General features: G+C 41.2%; 1 protein-coding gene across 1 annotated transcript in view; it reads right to left on the bottom strand.

Moving 5' to 3' along the window:
• LPCAT1 (lysophosphatidylcholine acyltransferase 1) overlaps nucleotides 1-21,761 on the bottom strand; it is a 124,596-nt gene that overhangs the window by 33,492 nt on the left and 69,343 nt on the right. Inside the window, exons 6-9 of the mRNA XM_088476333.1 lie at nucleotides 14,041-14,099; nucleotides 8,809-8,843; nucleotides 6,904-6,958; nucleotides 339-421 (exon numbers count right to left, since the gene is read on the bottom strand). Coding sequence (XP_088332459.1) covers nucleotides 339-421; nucleotides 6,904-6,958; nucleotides 8,809-8,843; nucleotides 14,041-14,099 — 232 coding nt within the window. The remainder of the gene's footprint in view (nucleotides 1-338; nucleotides 422-6,903; nucleotides 6,959-8,808; nucleotides 8,844-14,040; nucleotides 14,100-21,761) is intronic.

Consider the following 21,761-nt stretch of genomic DNA (forward strand, 5'->3'; position numbering starts at 1 on the left):
GCATATAGTAGCCACTACCCTGTGTGAGGCTTTGTAAGTAGGCTGGGACTGCTGATATAATATGTGTGCCTTAATTTATATATGGTGCTATTGTTACTGTTCTTGTTGGCAATGCCTACTCAAACAAGGAAGTAGTAGTACTCTCACAAGACCTACCCATTATGAAGCCTGAGTCGTAACCATAGATGGAACCTTCTGAGAGAAATAGATTCAGTGCCTTGAACTATGTTGGTTTTCAGGCACTTCCAAGTCTCACCCCCCAGTGTTAGCGGAACAACAATACACAGAAAATAAACAGTAATAATATAGAGAGAGAATGAGATGTGTGCAGTACATACTTGGCCATTACACGCCTTACGTTGTTTGCAAACAAAGCAGGGTTCTTCTTCTCTTCTTCAGATGGAGTATAGATTGGAAGAAACTACGGTGTGAAAAAGAAATGGAAAATGCACATGAAGATCTATTGTTTATTGTTTGGATATTAGCGCCTATATGTATTGAGTAGGTTGGGATTGAAACATATATAAACGACAACCATTAACATCATCATAGCTCCTACAGTCAGTCATCCACTTTGATCCAGAACCCCCCACATGACCTCCATCATCTATTCTACTTAATTACCTCCCCTCTATAAGTCCACACATAGCTTTACATATGTTCACTTTCTACACTCACACCCCCCACTGACCCCAGGACCAACATTGCTGTGACTGGATCATATAGTACATCAAGAACCTTTGCCAGAATGTAGCTCTTATTCTCAGGAATTTGATTCATATTTCCCTATAGTTTGTAAAGTTCTCATTAAACAGTTTCATCAATTGTGTATATTCATAAATGTTAATAAATAATGTCCCACATCTTTTGAGTGTATAGTTGCATTACTACAAAAAGCTCCTACAAAGTAGCACCCTGCCTTATTTTACTAAAGTGGTGCAAAAAGTAACTATGTATTGTTACTCACAGCAACCAAATATCAGCTTTTAGCATATAGAATTAAAAAGAGGGGCATGTCACTACTCTTTTCACTATAAATATGAGCGATAGTGGTTTGTGATGTTGTAGTTTTGAAGAGTAAGATGACATGTTAATTTGCAACCAAATCCGCTATTCCAACTGCCAGAATGCCAAAAGAAGGATCCGGGGTAAGTATGCGCGTTAGCCCGGGGAAGGAAGGGGTTAGGTTTAGGAACCCCTGGGAGGGGGGGGGGGATTAGAATTAGGCACCCACGGGGAGGGTTAGGCTGCGGGGAGGGGGGATTAGGGTTAGGCACCACCAGGGGGAGGTTACTATTAGGTACCTCCCCGGGACAATTAGGTTTAGGGTGCGGAAAGGGGGAGCTAGGGATAGGCACCACCAGGGGGAGGTGAGGCACCCCCTAGGTAGGTTAGGGTTAGGCACCACTAAGGTAGTCAGCCATCGGTATTTCATAACCAACCGGTGCAATAGTACAAAATCCTATTTTTCACCATTCCCACTTACTTTGTCATTCTGACACTGCCCGGGATATTATAGGACCTAAAGGTGCTAGGGTAACTTAAGATACTAGGCTAAAAAAAATTGAAATCTAGATTCCTAATTTTATAAACAAAACCACAGTGGTAGAAATGTATTTGTGTAATAAGAAAACATGGAGTGTGTCATGTGTCTGTGAGCATAGCGTCACAATTTTTTGTGTTTAGTCTCCTTTAAAAGGCCACTATTGGACATAGCCTTGTTAATTGTGGTGCCCTCTCACTGCTCCACATCCAACAACCTGTATATTGGGGCAGCCCTGCAAGCAACATTGCTTACAGACCATCTCTTTCGATTTGACAGCTCACCATATCATATTGACAATGTCCTTAGAGTTGAGAAATTTGTTACAATAACAATTTGAATACTCAAACTGAACATTGCCCTTGACGAAACACGGTTGCTGGTCGGTTAAGCAATCAGGAAAATATGTTGTAGTCGCGTGGCCATTATTTTTAGTATTTTGAAATTGCAATTTAGCAATGTAATTGAAAACAACTCTTGGGTATTTTATTTTGTTTGGGAAGCAAAGGAGTGTATGCAGGGGTTAAAGTGGTCAAGACTGGGGTGGAACTGAGGCCCTGATTCAGAGCCGGATGCTCTTTGTGAGCGCTCGCTCCGAATCTGGGCCGCCTGTTTTTTTTTTTTTTGGCCGGCCTCCAGGCCACTCGCTAAGCTGTCAGTGACCACCCACAGCATTTGCGAGCGGCCGGGTGATGGTCGCGACCATCGGGCTTGCGACAAGACCCTTGTGGTAGGGTCTTGTTCCCGCAAGCCCAGCTAATAGAGCAGGAGGCTCACTACTGACATCACGCGTGATGTCAGTAGGGCCGCCCTCAAACGGCAGGCGTTCGGTTTGGTCAGCCACCCCCCCCCCCGCGCCTACAAAACGGGGCGAGCTGTCGATCAACAGCCGCCCCGTTTTGTTGCAAGCCCCGGAAAGAGTGATTTCTCGCTCACTGCGGGGCTTGCGCATGCTCACTGCCAGGCCTTCGACCTGCTTGCGAGTGAGTCTGAATCAGGCCCTGAGTTCCGTCACCTCTAATGGTAGGTGGAACTAGTTCCTGCACAGAAGTCCCACAGACAGAGAACCACTCTCTGTCTTCCTAGGAAGTCTCAATTTCTTCAGAGGTCTCTCATTTCAGAGAACCAGCATATATTTAAGGAAAGAATCAAGCGAAGGCAATACATAGGGGTTGTAAAAAACATTAGGCATCCAAGTGACATAGACTAGTTTGTGGGGACCCTATTAAAAAAAACCTCAGAGGCACGGCAGAAAAAGAACACTGATGATATAGAACTTTTTTTTTCTTTTTAAGTGACCTAACATTGTAGTCTCAGCTGATGGCAGGATTGCTAAAAAAAAGCATCTAAAATGTATTTCACACTGTCATAGCCCCAAAAGCTTCTCGGGCCTAGGCGGCCCTCAGGCCCCCCGCCATTCACTTTACCGTTTCCTATATACAATAGTGTGTGTGTGTGTGTGTGTGTAAAGAACAGTTTTTACATTTGGTTTGGCCTGTCAGACTAGCATGGGTATAGCAGGGGGATGGGTAGTAGGCGGCGGTGGAGATGAGTTCCACCACCTCTCCAGGACCACTTTAAGCCCTGAGTGTATGACTCAGTAATGAGGGATAAGAAAGATTGTCTCTCTGAATCGTTGAATAAAGTCCTTATAAAAGTGGGTACCAAGTTGTGGTAAAGCAGCTGATAATCATCTGACAGACGGTCAGGACCCAGTGACTTATAGCGGGATTAAACTAAACCTAACAAAACTATGTTTTCATATTAGCTCCATATTGCTTAGGAACAAAAATAGTAACTATGTACCTTGGCAGAACCATACTACACTGCAGCTGGGGCAGATGCAAACTGTGCAGAGAGATTTAGATTTGGGAGGGGGGTGTACAAACTGATATCTAAATTGCAGTGTAAAAATAAAGCTGTGCAGCATTTGTGGGCTACATGCAAAAGCAGCCAGTATTTATCCCACATGCAAACAAAGTAAACACATTTGCATCCCTTGCATTACAACATGGTTTGTACAGATGCACAGTTATATGCTCTTTTGTGCTTTACTCCCACCTCAAAATCAGGCCCATAGTGTACTAGGTACTTCAGATTAGTATAAAGATGTAGATAAAGCGTAACGATGCATGGCTATGGTCACTCGTATCGGACCTGTCTTTTTGTGCATACTGCATACTTTTTCCTCAGTTTTGCTTCTTAGCTTGCTCAGAGAGTGTACTAGGTACTTAGGATTAGTATATTTGTAGCAAAGGAATTGGTATAAGGTCTTAGATTAGACATAATGATGCATGGTGTGGGTGACTCGTGTCAGATCAGTCTTTTGCCTTTTTACCCTGAATGGGGGGCTATTTGGCGCAATTTGGAGATAGGTGTATGTGAACACATCTCTACATGATCTATTTTAATAAATGTAAGAAACTTCATGTTTTAAATATTAATAAGCCTTTTCCTGGAACCTTTGAAACAGTGAATACAAAGTGGATATTAAAAATGATAAAAATTCAAAATAGGACTGTTTAATAAAGTATAAAGTACATGGAAGTAATAAACAGATATTGTATACTGACTTATTTGAGCTCTACAGTCTCAACTTCTTTTGATTGGTGGCTCATAACCTCATAAAGGGTGGGTGTTTTTTATTTATTTTGTAGCAGTGCAATATTAAAACTAGTTAAGCTAGTAAAAGTCTCTTGTGGTATATTATTGATACAAAGGATGTTTATTTATAGATTAGATCCAGTGACTAATGGAGCATACACACGGTCAGATTTGTCAGACTTGTCAGATGAACGATTTGAACGATTTTACCAAAGTTTTGAACGATTTGAACGATTGAACGATTTTTGACTGCATTAAAATGAATGGAATCGTCCAAGTCTGACTGCAAACCCATCAGATGTCAGATATCGTTATCTGACAAACGGGAACGCGCATCGTTCATCGTCCAGGCATGTCAGATATGTCAGATTTTCCTTCAGATATGAACGACTGAACGATTTTTACATCGTTATCGTTCATATCTGAAGGAAAAATCTGACCATGTGTATGCACCATAAGTTTAAATTTGTGGCACAGACTTTCACAGAAACAAGCCAGCGTGTGCTGAGGAATTTAGAATAACACAAAAACACACAACACCCGCACAGACTTAAAGATTTTGAAATGTTTTAAATTTCTTAGGCTTCCCTATTATCCTATATTTTTATATGTTTATTTATCAATATATATAGCTCTCATATTATTAGGGAGGTGCACCCAGGAACAAGGTAAGTATACTGAGAAAAGAAGAGGAAAAAAAAAGTATCCCTACACGGGGCACTCATGAGCCACATATTGATATTTAATAATGATGTTTATTTATCATTTGGGGATTCAACAATTTTCTAAAATGTAGCTTTTATGTATACAATTAAAAGTTACCAGTGAAATATAAGCAATTAACATACACAAACAATAATGTTGTGTATGTTCCTACAGCTTAATTGGAGTCTACCTGTGGTAAATTCAGTTGTTTGGACAAGATTTTGAAAGGCATACACCTGTCTATATAAGGTCCCACACTTGACAGTGCATGTCAGAGCATAAACCAAGCATAAAGTCCAAGGAATTGTCTGTAGACCTCCGAGACAGAATTGTCTCCAGGCACAAATCTGGGGAAGGGTACAGAAAAATATCTACTGCTTTGAAGGTCCAAATGAGCACAGTGGCCTCCTTCATCCATAAATGGAAGAAGTTCAGAACCACCAGGACTCTTCCTAGAGTTGGCCGGCCGTCTAAACTGAGCGATCGTGGGAGAAGGGCCCTGGTCAGGGAGGTGACCAAGAACCCGATGGTCACTCTGTCAGAGCTACAGCATTCCTCTGTGGAGAGAGGAGAACCTTCCAGAAGGACAACCATCTCTGCAGCAATCCACCAATCAGCCCTGTATGGTAGAGTGGCCAGACAGAAGCCACTCCTTAATAAAATGCATATGGCAGCCCATGGTCTGATGATACAAATATTGAACTCTATGATGTCAATGCCAGGCATTATGTTTCGAGGAAACCAGGCACCGCTCATCACCAGGCCAATACCATCCCTACAGTGAAGAATGGTGGTGGCAGCATCATGCCGTGGGGATGTTTTTCAGCGGCATGAACTGGGAGACTAGTCAAGATAGAGGGAAAGATGAATGCAGCAATGTACAGAGACATCCTGGATGAAACCCTGTTCCAGAGCGCTCTTGACCTCAGACTGGGGCGACGGTTCATCTTTCAGCAGGACAACGACCCTAAGCACACAGATCACACAAGATATCAAAGGAGTAGCTTCAGGACAACTCTGTGAATGTCCTTGAGTGGCTCAGCCAGAGCCCAGACTTGAATCCGATTGAACATCTCTGGAGAGATCTGAAAATGGCTGTGCACCGACGCTTCCCATCCAACCTGATGGAGCTTGAGAGGTGCTGCAAAGAGGAATGGGCGAAACTGCCCAAAGATAGGTGTGCCAAGCTTGTGGCATCATATTCAAAAAGACTTGAGGCTGTAATTGCTGCTAAAGGTGCATCACCAAAGTATTGAGCAAAGGTTGTGAATACTTATGTACATGTGATTTCTTAGCTTTTTTTTTTAATTTCAAAAAACTTTTTACACGTTGTCATTATGGGGTATTGTGTGTAGAATTTTGAGGACAAAAAATTTATTTATTCCATTTTGGAATACGGCTGTAACATAACAAAATGTGGAAAAAGTGAAGCGCTGTGAATACTTTCCGGATGCCCTGTACATCATGGTTATTCAGGAATTCTATCACCATGGGAAAATATATTTATATATATATATATATATATATATATATTATATATATATAAAAAAAAGCACAAACACACACTTTGGAGCTGATGCAGAATTGCACACAAGTCTGTTTTGCGGCTGGACCTTGCACCTTAGCCCAGCACGCGCAGTGCTACTAGTGACTAAGAAGGTACACAACTCAGTCGCATCTCTACTTGTGGCTGAATGCGTGTAACAGAGTGGTAGCCGCATGGAATTGTGAGCTATGCAGAGTTGTGTTTTAGACTAATCTCTTGCACCATGGATAGAGCTGGTGCAATTGTGCACAGATACTGATGAAAGCTATGAAACCAAGCACACGGTATGAGCGGCGCACTCGCATAGATGAGTAAAATTCGACATATAGGCAAATATCCGCATTTAGTTCCGTGCACTACACGAGGGAATAATTACCTCCACTTACGTTCAATGCTGAATTGGCCCCTTAAACAGTAGAAATATATATTGCTAAACCCATAATATATATTGATAAACAAGGTCATTTCACTTATCCTCTCTAGAAAAAAATAAAGCCTTGCTTACCTCAATTTCTACGTAATTGTGAAATTGACATAAAGAAAGCCAGAGTATTTCCATCCTAAAAAGACAAAATACGGGAATCAAAATTTAAATAAAAATAATTAATTCACATTACACAGCTATCCCAACTTATGTAACTGAAATGGTTACACCAGTGGTTCCCATACTTTCTTGAATCACGGCACCCTGGAGTATCAGCATTTCTTTCACGGCACCTCTAGGCTAAAAGTTTCTTACTGAGAAATTTAGCAAAAAAAATTAAATGAAGTCAATTGTATTGTATTATCCTTAGGTGCAGGTATGTGGTGGTGAACAGGGTTGTGCTCTGTTTGTCCACATATTTTATGATAGGCAATACCAGTGCCGTTGGCTGCCAATCACATTGACCATAAATAATTTGATTTGGTTCTTGGCCACTAACCTGTGGCACCCCTGCAAGTGCCCAGAGACACCCAGTTTGGGAACCACTGGGTTACGCTATTCTGTGAGAGATATAAAAGAGAACTCATGTCCCAGGAGAATAACCTGAAATCATGCCCATCCTCTGTGTAGCCCCCTGATGGCAGATTTCCCACTAGGCCTGTGCCTAGGGGCACCACCTGCTGAAACCACCACTCCCCCCCCTGCATCAGAGCAGCTGCTGATACTTTATTTTATGTAGCAGTACCAGCGGGGAGATGGGAGCTGTGGGTGGCAATTTGTGTGTGCGGAGAGGTTAGGGCTACATGCTCGGTCCCAGAGGCTTTAGACAAGCAGGCCCCGGCTGCCATGAAGGGGGCGGAGCCAGAGCCACCTGTGTTTATGCAGAGCCTCCTAGTAGCTATGACAGGTGGCTCTACACCCTCTTATTGAGGGCTGGGGCTCGGTGGTCCTGTTGCTGAAGCCTCTGGGACCCAGCAGGTACAATATCTCTGCACACGCAAATTGCTGCCAGTGACCCCCCTCCTACATTAAAAAATGGATCAGCAGCTGCTTTGATGCAGGAGAGCGGCCAATCATGTTGTGCCCTAGGGGTGGCCTGACTCTAAATCTGCTGCTGGTAGACCCCTCATTTGTGCACTTTAATTACCAATATTTCCCAACTATACTGACTAAAATTACATACTCTACATGAAAGGGTTTCAGAAGTTATATGAGCAGAAAATGGGCTATGCTTTATTACTTTTTGGTAAGCCTTTAATAGTCACCTTATACTCGAATAGGTCATATATTTTTTACTAACAGAGTCAATGCTAAATTAATTATTAGTTACTGTAGTGCAAACCACTATCTCCTTCGTAACTAAAGCAATCAGTGGCATGGCACCATCACTCTGTAACTTCATAACGGTCACATAGCTGCAAGACTCCTTTCAAAATGATTTAGGATATAATTTTAAGTTAAAACTGATCTAAATAGATTATTTACTAAGGATCTAGTAGAACCACATACAACTGGTCTTGCTATGCTCACTCCATAGTCACAGCACAACACGCTGACTGCACAAACAAATTCCAAGTTGGTAGGAGCAAGGAAAGTCCCCCAATGTCTGACATGTTCTCGTCAAGCCGTGTTTTTTTTTATACAGGCAGTTAGCGGGAGTGAGTAGGCAAGTGCCAGCAAACATCAGCAGCTCAACAGGATCATGCAAATACAGGTAAATAATCTTCTGGGATCAGGTTCAAACTGATGCTTCTTCTCTTAAATGGGGAACTAACATATACTAGAGTCACAGTTTTTAGGTGCAAACTGTTAATCACTCTCACAAAATATTTCTCCCATTACTGAGGCCCTTATTGGCCTTTTAGCAACCATGGCCCTGTAAGAGTTACAGATCTGGAAACTATCTATCTCATCTCCAACTCAGCAAAACATTATGGTTTAATAGTTGAATTCAGCATTAATTGTGTAAAAAATAAACAAACTTACGCTCCAGGACCTTGCCATGTCCAGGTTATTGTGTCCTAGAAAATATATGAGAGAAAAAAAATTGACACTTATCAAAAAACCCAATCAAACTATGTTTCTTTATAGTGGTCACAGTAATTGTGCCCACTCCCTTGCCAGTGGACAAAATGGTAATTAAATGATTACTAAACATTATTTGGAGTTAGGTAATGTATGAACATTTTACATTGCTCTACATTGTGGAACATTCTGAGAATGTAAACAAAAACAATAAAATTAATAAAGCCCTGTCCATGAGAGATGAAGCAGTGGTCGGCAATGGACGGCCCCACAAACCTTTACCTTCGCCTACACTCTCGACTTTAGATCATAATGGGGCCCATACATCAGGCAGCTATCTGAGAAATTCCCCGTTCTGCCGATGCCTGGGTTTTGCCTATTCAGACCCAAAAATCATCGGAATCGTCGAGTCTGGGATTTTGAATATGCTGCATTCTGCAGATCAATTGACATAGAAGATCGGCGATCCTTTGTGGAAGCTGCAAAATACAGCATGTAAAAAATCCCCAACTTGCCGATTACGATCATTTTTTTTGTCAGATCTGCGTCAAGAGAACGGGGACGTAGCTGTATGGCCCACATAAGACTGGACTCTGCAGCATGTGACCCTTCTCTGTAGACCACAGATAAGTTATGCAGTGTCCTCTGTTGGCTCTGAACTTAAGGCAAGCAATTTTTATAGTTAAGCCAGTGACTGCAGGTCTGAGTGCCACGTGAGGGAGGTTTGGCATACGTTAACTGAGGGATTTTGTGGCACTTTGTGGCAAGTGGACATCTGAGTGCATCTGGTGGATTTGTGGAGTAAGTGCAGCCTCAAGATGTTGGTAATAAATGTGCCCACACACAAAGCCAGTATTCAACTTTAGTGAGCAGATACACCTATAATAAGGGCATTGTGGCCTGTGATAAGCAAATAATTACAATTCCAATATTCATCGCTCAAGTGTGTCCAAGCTTCTCGTTACAGCTGAGCCTGATATACCAAGTATGTATTATCCAGGAACCAATTCTCTATCTGTTGGTCAGCTGGCAGTATATGCAGTTTGGAGCTTTGGAGATGTGTGGAAAAAATGTGAATATAAGAAGTAATATGGAAGCCACATGCACAAACAATGAATCAGCCTCCCTCTACCTACCCACCATCACTGTTTGTACAAACACATTTAAAGCTAATAACCGATATGCCTTAGTATCTTGACCTCATAACAAAATAATCCTGAATATTTTTTTTCCTTTATTAAAAACTGAAATAAAAAAAACTTAAAACAAATTTCGTAATCCTATGGTAAAGATGTGTACATGGGATTCTATTTGTTCTTATGTAAATGAATAGTCTTAATTTACATTTCAAATTTGTGTACTTAAATTTACTCCTACAGATGTGTCCACATACATCTATCCTTCGTGCACTACCAGTCGCGTTACTTACGAGTGAGTGCCGTGTGACTTTGTAGCGCTGACGGCATTTTCTTGCGACTTTTTACCTTCAGATGCGTCTTATTCGCACAGCGGTGTGATAAGAACGCACAGCAGCTTCTGTTGATTAAAATGATATATGGCATGCCTATGTTCTGTGTGACTGCAGGTGTATATGTATGCAAAAGGCTATGTTACAGTCTCAGCGGCATGCATATATACCCGCAGTTGCACACAGAACATAGGCATGACACATATCATTTTAATAAGCAGAAGCTTCTTGTGCATTCTATTTGCACCGATGTGTGAATAAAACACATCTGGAGGTAAAAAGTCGCACAAAAAGACGTTTGGTGCTACCGAGGCACGCCACTGCATAACGCGCAAAGAGGCTAGATGCATGTGGACACATCTGTATTCATTACTATTCTGTACAATAAAGATTAAAATGATTTTTAGTACCATCCAGAGGTGAAAGGAAATTATCATAACAAATAGCATTTTAGATATTAAAATATGATTAAAATTATTTTAACTTCTGTAAAACAAAATAATAATGGTAAGAATACAGTTTGCTAATTGAACAGATCCACCCTGATTATCAAATATATGAGCGTATGAGGTAATCCTGGTTCCCTATGATGCACACTTTACACTTTGGTGATGCAAAGACATTGTACAACTTAGAGATGTGTTCGACCATGGGGGCACTCTGCTCACATCTCAGCAGTTAGTAGGGAAATTTGATTTGCCACATTCTCATTTTTTCCATGTATTTACAACTTCGCCATCATATAATGACGCACACTTCCAATACCCTCCAGCCTCCTGCTGTTGATACCTTAACCGATTTGTTGCACTTCCTTACACCTACTCGCTATACAATTTGACTACTTCATACTGATCTTATTCACTCCGTGGCCTCAGATCACTGGCTCAAGACCTGTGAGGCATGGAACGCATTCATTCCAACTATCACTGACAGTCATATTCTGTTGAATGTCTCTGCTAAAACTCCCTCTTATTTACATACCTCAGCATTACCAGTAATACATATTAAGTTACTTATTCAGGCCTACATTACTCCCTCACAAAAAAACATGCTGTACCAGATGAACCGGCATCTTTTAAAATGTAAACAAGACATACTTGCCTTCTCTCCCGGAACCTGCAGGAGGCTCCTAAATTTCGGGTAACCCCCTGCACCCCTGGAAGAGTAGGCACTTCTCCTGAACCAGGTATCTGTGGTCAATTGATGTCCACAATCTGTGTGTGTGTGTGTCTGTGTGTGTGTCTGTGCTGTGTGTGTGTAAGGGACATCAGCCAACACCACTGACTATAGCGATCATGTTGTTCTGTTTGATCATCAAATAACACGTTCTGTGTAATTTGTCCAAACACACATGAGCTGGCACATTGGCCACAGATGTAGAGCATGATTCTGAGGTGGATACAATACCGATATTCCCGCAAATGGTCAATGCAGCTTAAAAGTCATACAGTGCATATGTCCTAGTCCCATGGTGTACGTGCAGCATCGATTGAGAAGCACAGTCTCTGAAATGTATTGCGCGCTCCTGGGCGGTGGCTATTAAGACACACGAAGATGCACTATCTGATGGTGTTATGGGAATTTTGCAGGTGCGCTGCAAAACTGGTTGCCAACTTAGACGCTTAATATCTTACATTGGAGGCCATATTCTGATAGAGAACCTGCACCTGGCATGGGGCATGTGCAAGTTTTGAATACGTACCAAGCGAGATTGTTGCATAAAAAGACGCAGAAAGTGGGCATCTCAGTCGCTGCATATTGAGCATTAGCATAAAGTCACAGATGCAACAACAACAAAAGACCCTAAAGCAATCGTAATAACGTGCGACTAAGAATCAGCCCCACTGTGTCTAAGGGGCATATATTTATCAATTATGGAGTTTTAGACCAGATAATTGCAATTTCTATTTGTGGCAATAAGACATTAAGCTTCTCCCGAATGCAAAGCAATTTCCAGAGCTTGGTAAATCTCAGTCTAGCAGCCCCCATAGAAAACTATGGGGGCTGTGGCTGCTGTTGGAAATGGAGGACCGCGGCCGATATCGGATATATGTGGTCCCTCCTTGGTACATTAGGAGGATCCATAATAGTTGCGGGTACCCCCCGAAAATTGCTGTTTAAATGAGTGAACGGAAAATCAATTACCAGTGGAATACATACGATTTGTCGACTTTTATGCTATCAACAATTAAAATGTTGGCAGCATAATGTGGACGGGAGAATGCAAATATGGTTGTTGTGTTATTGAAAGCAGTTGAACCGTGTCAGCATTATAAATGTAAACATAATGTAGACACAATTAAAATGCATTAAATAACATTACAACTGCCTCTGCATTCTCTCTGCTGATGTGTGGGAGACTTTAGCCTACAGTAGGAACATATTGTTACATCTCTACCCAACTTGCTGGTACCCACACATGGATAGATCTGTAGCCAGATCAGCTTGGCAATATAAATTGTGCAAACAGATTCAGCAACTCAGTGGTTGGAAGAAAGAACCCGATGTCTCCACGCACGATACTGGCAGATAAATGGAGACATGCTGATATTTTCCAATCTGTACACAAAAGAGAAGATCAAGTTCTTGTCATTCATAGCCATAATTAGTGGCTGGTGGGAGCTGGTACAGGTGTCTATAGTGCTTTCCACCACTATGGCTGACCAATCTGCACATGTGGCATATAGCACAAAATCACAGCACAATGAACTGTAACAATTTGCTTTCAGTGGGTAGTTCTCCATGTTATATCCTGGAAAAAGAGGCTGTGAGAGAAGCAAACAGTGTGGTGATGGAATGGTTCTAGACTCCGTAAAATAGTGTTTGATCCTCTTATGAACAAATACAATGAAAGGTAAACAGACAAACATAAACCTTCTTCTAGTAAGGTGGAATTACTTCTGTAGAACAGCATTCATAAATAGCAAAATGTACATCTTACAGAATAAACTAAACAATTAACTATTATCCAGAGTGGAAGGAGTTAATGACTTAGGTGCCCGTTAGAGAGGCTCTGAATGCTTTGCTCTCAGCTCCAGGGAAAGGCTCTAGTTTGATCCTTGTAGCTGCTGGTGTTGTAAACAAGATACATGACAGTCAGGGGATTTTATGAGCTCCCAAAAGCCAAATGACTTGTCTTTATTTATTTCTTGTCAGAAATAGTGACTCAGGGACAGAAGGGATTTAGGCCAGCACCACCCTCCCAGATGGTGCCAACTACACCTAATGAATATATCCTGCAGAATGTAGCTTACGGGAATTCCTCCCACGTGATGTCTGTATGATGTTCTTGTTTTCACAGTTAGAGAATATATCCACATTTAATCTGAACAATTTAAATAGATGCAGCTTTAGACTCTGCCCTTTGCTCTGCTTTGGGGATATATAATACTGCTCATGTAATTGAATGCAGTTAAAAATATTAAATTTCTGCCTGTGGGTCTGGTTAAAACGGTCTTCACATCCCTGTGTGTGTCAAAGAAACCAGGCTATGAAGTTTCATTGTTTACAACAAAGAATGAAATACAGTTGTGATGTTTGATGTGTATTTTACATACTAAGAAAACAGACTACGTAGATGATTATGCTTTGCATGTCTCACTCCTCCAGATTTATAGGGTTTGTCATTTCGTGATTTTTAGGGGATTCCTGACAGCAACGTGGCAAGACATTATATAGGAGACACAAGACAAGAATATAATATTTTGCTAAGCAAGATTACTTACCATTATATTGGGGTATCGCAAAACCACAGGCTGCACCGGAACACCAGGAATAAATGCACCTGTACAAAACAAAAAAAAAGTCTCTCTGTCATATCATTACGAAGATTAAGTACTGTAACAGCATAATATAATGCACCAGTGCTATTTATAGAGCATACTAATGAATATACCAAAAATGACTGATGTGCTTACACTTTGCTAAATATTACTACAGTACTCTAGAAAACGCAGCCATTGAGATATTTCTCCTTTACTGCAGTGAATAGCCAGAATCTGTGTGGTTAGCTAAGTGTCCAGTTTTTCTTAACCAGATTAGCTGCTAGGTAAGAACCAAGATACTTCTACTGCAGCTGAAGGAAAACCCATTCATCAAATCTAAGACCTAGATGGTGTCCACTAAACTCGGATAAAATATATTAAGGCAGTAGCAATCCCAAATATGATACTAGAGCAGTGATTTTCAACCTTTTCAACTTGAGGCACACTACACAAGATTTAAAAATTTCCAAGGCACACTATCTGGCTATACGGTGTGCGTTACCAATTAAAAAAAAACAAAATTGGCTCCCACATAAAAATATACACACATACTGGCCTCCACAGGAATAAAACACACTACATTGGCCTCCTCAGGAATAAAATACAGTACTAGTACGCTGAGCTGACCGCCGCGGCACACTTGACAACCGCTCGCGGCACACTAGTGTGCCACGGCACAGTGGTTGAAAAACGCTGCACTGGAGAATAGTGACATGACTTATAGAGGCATAGAGAACCACAAGCAACCTTCTGTACTATATAAGGATAATACAGGCCCCCTTGCTTCCACAGAAGTGTATTAGTACTGGGTCTGCTACTTGGAGGCTATGTATTACAGAAAGTATTGTGTATATTGTACACAGCATCTAGCTGTAAAATAGTGTATTTACAATTGTCAAACAAATAACCTATGTCTAGTGGTAGATCTTGTTACTTGTGTGACAATACATACACTTTATAATGTGTACTTAAAAATATGCAACACTTGATAGGAATCTGTCTGTAATATGTTCAACTCACGTTACAAAAGTAACCGAGACATATTTTATTTCTTCCTAGGTTCCATTTCTAAGGGAAATAAAATGTCCTCATAAAGGTGAAGTTTTGCAATTCACATTCTATTGAAAGGTCACTGTACACTGCTACATATGGAACGGGGTGGTTACTTAATTAAAACCATGCTCTGCATTGCATATAATGTCAGGCAATCAGACGGCTGGGGGTCATTTCCTTTGTATTACCGCTTACCAATATGACAAAATGGTCTAGTGGCGCACACCACAGTTAGTGTGCACATGTGACTACTGCAGGAAGTAATTCGGTCACAGCCAGAGACCGCACCTAAAAGCGGAAGCTACATGAAACATATAGATCAACGGCTATATTACAACATTGCCAATTGAAGAAGGCACTAATAAATATGGGAAAAATTCCCATTTCAAACTAAGGGGAAGATTCAATAAGGCGCGGCGTTTACCCTGCAGCTATTTGAACGCGCTTGCCCGACTCAATTAGCTGCAGGAACCCCACGTGCTAAGCCCTGTAGGGTGGGTTTTTATTCACAGCCTCAGGAGCTGCGAGGAAAAGTCCATGATAAAATGCAGAGACTGCATTATAATGTGTGGGGAAACCTGGAGATTCCAGCACTTTGCACTGAATCTATGTGTAGGCGTGAATTAACCTATGATTTACCACACAGGGAAAATTATGATTAATTGAATAGCTCCAGGCGTGAAAGCTGGTGCTAAACCCTGCACCTAATTGAATACTCCCATAACTCTCCATGTCAAGTGGGATAAAATGTAATTTTAGATAAGTCAGAGCAGTTAACTTGGAGTAATATATCTGATTTTATAAAGATTAACTTTATAGAGACAGCAGATTACGCAGTCAGCATTTTCAAGCCCAGTGATACAAATGGTTCAATTACTGTAGTAAATGCACTGTGTAAATGGACCAATCAATCAGACTTGCCAAGCAAGTAAAAACATAATTTTACACTGAAAGATACCAAAGGCTGTGTATTCCTGAGCTAAATAATATACATGAAATAAATGGAGTATTTATACTAAACATGATCACCTAGCTTTGTCACTCCTTCTCTGAAGCAGGTAGCCATGCTAGGAGGGAGGAGCTTCTCTAACTAAATAATAGCTAAACAGTGACTGAAAGCTAGACAGACTGGGTTTACAGAAATACACAGCATGGATTGGTGAACTCATGCAGGACCTGTATTGTCACAGCTACTAAGGCTTTTTGACGTGTATTAGATAAATGACCTTAAGATGTGGGAGGAGTTATAGTGTGGCTTAAGATTGTCAGGTTAACACTAAAACTACCAGTTGATTTTAATTTAATAGTCCATTTAAAAAAAAAAAAAAGCATTTTGGAGTTTTATGATCCTTTAATTCCTTCCCTACCATGCTCAGTGTTGAAAATAAGAACTTGAAGCAAATTTGGTAATGTATATCCAACATAATGTACAAAAGAACCCTTTGCACACAAGCGGATTGCATTTTTTGCATTTTAAGGATGTTTTACCATGTGACTGTCATGTCATTTCTTTTCAACAACACATATATAAAATGAATGAGAGGCTTCATCAGGAAGCAATCCCACAGATTAAATTGACAATTATTTTGGGACTCTGTGTAACAGTTTGTTTAATCATCATCATATTATTAGTGCCAAGAAACGTGAGACAAAAAAAAGCTGACATTATAAAATGGTTGTGTGTTAATAATCATACTATTGCAACTTTTAAAAACCTGCAAACAAGCTAAAAGTTAATTTAACCCTAACTGCCCAGACACTGTACTGTATTTTGGTTCTGTAGATCTACAGTCAGGTGCATAAATATTGGGACATTGACAGAATTTTCATATTTTGGCCTCTATTCACCACCACAATGGCTTTGAAATGAAACAAACAAGATGTGCTTTAACTGCAGACTTTCAGATTTAATTTGAGGGTAATTACATCCAAATCAGGTGAACGGTGTAGGAATTACAATGGTTTCTATATGTGCCTCCCACTTTTTAAGGGGCCAAAAGTAATGGGACTATCAACTCAAAAGCTATTTCATGGACAGGTGTGGGCTATTCCCTCGTTATTTCATTATCAATTATGCAGGTAAAAGGTCTGGAGTGGATTCTAGGTGTGACATTTGCATTTGGAATCAGCTGCTGTCGACTCTCAATATGAGATCCAAAGAGCTGTCACTATCAGTAAAGCAAGCCATCATTAGGCTGAAAAAGCAAAACAAACCCATCAGAGAGATACCAAAAACATTAGGTGTGGCCAAATCAACTGTTTGGAACATTCTTAAAAAGAAAGAACGCACCGGAGAGCTCAGCAACACCAAAAGACCGGGAAGACCACGGAAAACAACTGTGGTGGATGACAGAAGAATTATTTCCCTGGTGAAGAAAAACCCCTTCACAACAGTTGGCCCAATCAAGAACACTCTCCAGGAGGTAGGTGTATATGTGTCAAAGTCAACAATCAAGAGAATACTTCACAAGAGTAAATATAGAGGGTTCACCACAAGATGTAAACAATTGGTGAGCCACAAAAACAGGAAGACCAGATTAGAGTGTGCCAAACAACATCTAAAAAAGCCATTACAGTTCTGGAACAACATCCTATGGACAGATCGGACAAATATCAACTTGTACCAGAGTGATGGGAAGAGAAGAATATGGAGAAGGAAAGGAACTGCTCATGATCCAAAACATACCACCTCATCAGTGAAGCATGGTGGTGGTAGTGTCATGGCGTGGGAATGTATGGCTGCCAATGGAACTGGTTCCCTTGTATTTATTGATGATGTGACTGTTGACAAAAGCAGCAGAATGAATTCTGAAGTGTTTCGGGCAATATTATATGCTCATATTCAGTCAAATGCTTCAAAACTCATTGGACGGCGCTTCACAGTGCAGATGGACAATGACCCAAAGCATACTGCAAAAAACAACCAAAGAGTTTTTTAAGGCTAAAAAGTGGAATGTTATGCAATGGCCAAGTCAATCCCCTGACCTGAATCCAATTGAGCATGCATTTCACTTGATGAAGACAGAACTGAAGGGAAAATGCCCCAAGAACAAGCAGGAACTGAAGACATTTGCAGTAGAGGCCTGGCAGGGCATCACCAGGGATGAAACCCAGCATCTGGTGATGTCTATGCATTGCAGACTTCAGGCTGTAATTGCCTGCAAAGGATTTGCAACAAAGTATTACAAAGTGAAAGTTAGATTTAGGATTGTTTAGTTTGTCCCATTACTTTTGACCCCTTAAAAAGTGGGAGGCACATATAGAAACCATTGTAATTCCTACATCGTTCACCTGATTTGGATGTAATTACCCTTAAATTAAATCTGAAAGTCTGCAGTTAAAGCACATCTTGTTTGCTTCATTTCAAAGCCATTGTGGTGGTGAATAGAGGCCAAAATATGAAAATTCTGTCAATGTCCCAATATTTATGCACCTGACTGTATATTGTAATTATATCTACAGATGTGTCCTTAAACATCTTTGCTGCAGTAGCACCAAAAGGTCCCAAGTGACTCTGCTAGTGCCGATGTGACTCAGACACAGTCGCACACAAATATACAAGTGTCACATATCACATTAATCAGCACAGTCTCCTGGTGCGTCCTAGTCACATCACAAAGAGGTATTTTAGGCAAAAAAAAAAAACTTACACACTAAGAACACTAAATTTTTAAATCAGGTGTGTATTTACTAGAGATGTGTGCGGTTTTGGTTCCAATTCAACATTGTGTTTTGGTTTTGGCAAAACCACCCTCAAGTGTTTTGATACTAATTTGGGTCAGTTTTGGATTAATTAAAAAATAAATAAATTGTATTTATCGCACTAAAAAGTTTACTCAGCGGTTATGTTTAATTAGTCCAGAGACTAAAGCTGCCCACACACTAGACCAAACTTACATCCAACCAGCCAACTTGTTGATTGGTTGGAATGAAAATCTGGTAACGTATGGGAGTCAATGATGATCAGCAATTTGCTCCTAAATGCCAGAAAACAGATGAAAATGGTCGTCAGACAAGTTTGTTAAATGTTTGATCTAAACTATTTGTTCAAACAACAGTTTTTGTCCATTTTCTGGCGTTTGGGAGCAAATTGCTGATTGTCATTTACTCCCACTCCTTACCAGATTTTCATTCCAACCAATCAACTAGTTGGCTGGTTGGACAGATAATCTGTAGATGTGTGGCCAGCTTTAGAGAGGGCCAGATGTGTAGGTGGGGGCTACAGCAGCCACCAATGAGTATTAGTCCATTAACACCAGCACAGATGAAATCAGTACAGCAATGTCCTATGTACTCGTGTGTTAAGCCAGCATGTAGCCATCAAACCACCAACAGCAATTACTACAACCACCACACTCAGTGGACTACTGTCAAACTGAAGTAGGAAGATTATGGTGTGAAGCACATTTATATAGATGTAGTTCATATATCAAACTACAGTAACTTGTGTTTGGCTATGACGGCAGACAAGTATTTTAAAACAGAGGTGTTGTGAATGTTAGAAATGCACCCACATAGAAATATTAAATTAAATCAGGGGTTACAGTGTGCCGGAACGGGGCGGAACTGCGTCCCATCACTTCTATTTGGAAACGAAACCAGTTCCGCCTCTTCCTACCCACCTTAGCCCGGCGCCATTTGCCGGGCACCTGCTGAGATTTTGTTACCAGCGGGCGCCCGGCTCTCTCCCCGCAGCATCAGCCTGAGGCTCACAACTGAATAAGGGGCACTACCACTACTGTGGGCACTGCATAAGGGGCACCGCTACAATGTGCATTGCATAAGGGGCAATACTGCTGCGGGCATTATGTGTAAGGGGCACTACTGCTGTGGGCATTGTATAAGGGGCACTGCTACTGTGAGCATTATGTGTATTAGGGGCACCACTACTGTGGACATTGTGTATAAGGAGCACAAATGTGGGCATTGTGTAAAAGGGGCACTGCTGTGCGTCATACATGAATAAAGGACAATACTATGTGATGTAATCTGAATCAGGGGTGAATCAAAATTGTGCTACTGTGTGGCGTAATTTTAATTTGGGAATACTATTATGTGACCACGCCCCTTTTTTTTGGCGTGCGCAGTCCCTTTTCTTAAAAAGAACGCAGATTGGCGAGTTCCACCACTTCTCTAGGACCACTTTAAGCACTGAATTAAATGATTCAGTGTATTCACAAACTTCTCTTACAAGGCTATGAAATATGTATATTCAAAAGCGTATTTTTGGGGGGAGGGGATTCAATTGTACGTGAGGGACGCGATGTGCCATTCTGTAAACGGCGCATTGCCCTTATCAACATCACCCTATTTGAAGTGCAATTGAAAACTTGCAATGTTGGCACTACAGCAAATGCCCAATAAATGCCCTGGCAGACATAGCCGTGATGCCCAGCGGCATGTCGCTTTGAATCGAATGCCAACTTGGAGCTTTTAAATAGGTTGAAGTAACCTATGTACCATCTGCAAGAGGATGCTTAGCAGTAATGATCACACAATCACCAACTTTACAATGTGATTTTCTGTGAGTTCACAAATAAATGCAGAGATGCACATAATACACATATAAATATATATATATATATATATATATATATATATAATTTCACACACAAATGCAGGCGGTACTTCGACGCCTATCATAGACCGGCGGCCGCACAGGACTACATCCACACACACATTATATATGACCAACACGTGACAGCGTGTACTGCCGTCTATCCGGAAACTGAGATTGTTTCCTAGGTGACTGTCTGGCGTGCGCTACAGCTAAGGGAAGTGAGTGACAGTGGAGCGCACGCTAGCAGCAGCCATCGGGGCTCCCTCAGCGCTGAATGATGATAGATCTACAGGAATGTGCCATTGACACACTATGAGGTGCTTTTTGCAGATTGTTTGGTGGAGAGATCTGCATGTTTATCAGCCAGTTTAGATACTATATAAGATCGCTGATTGTTATTGGGGGTGAGTACTAAGGCCATATGGGAGGGGCTACCCAGTTACTAAATTGGTCTGGTGTGTATTTAAGGGGGATGTGTGTCACTTGTTCTGGTATCTTGACAAAGGTCCAGATATAGGACCGAAACGTTGATCCTGCAACTGCTGTTATTTTATCTGTTTAAATAAAGAAAATTATTTAAGACGACTGGTGAGTGCACCACTAATCTTTTCTATTTTATGGACATGACCCTGATGGGTTATTTATGGGTTGGTCACCCCAGCAATCATATGCCTTAAGACGTGAGTGTGGACACATTTCTACACATATATATATATAAAAATTAATCTGCACAGTCGAGTCACATTATTATGACCATCAGCTAATAGCCAAAGTAACCGCCGTGCGCAGCACAGACAGCAGCTAAACGGACTGGGAGTGGCTCAATAAGGTGCTGGTAGGTTGGCACAGGTATCTGGAGCCAAGCTGACTGCAGTGCATCCTACAGCTGCTGGATGGTGCGTGGTGGAGTATCCATAGAGCGAACACAACAATGGTTGCAGGGTGTTTGTTCACCTGACACGCCAACGTCCATACGTTCGATGAAGCAAAAAACGTGAATCATCGGGGAAGGCAACCCTTCGCCAATCAGCGGAGATCAAATTCCGATACAGGAGTGAAAATCAAGCCT

Source organism: Taudactylus pleione, unplaced genomic scaffold, assembly GCF_031769625.1.
Source record: "Taudactylus pleione unplaced genomic scaffold, aTauple2 ptg000186l, whole genome shotgun sequence".
NCBI classification, from domain to species: domain Eukaryota; kingdom Metazoa; phylum Chordata; class Amphibia; order Anura; family Myobatrachidae; genus Taudactylus; species Taudactylus pleione.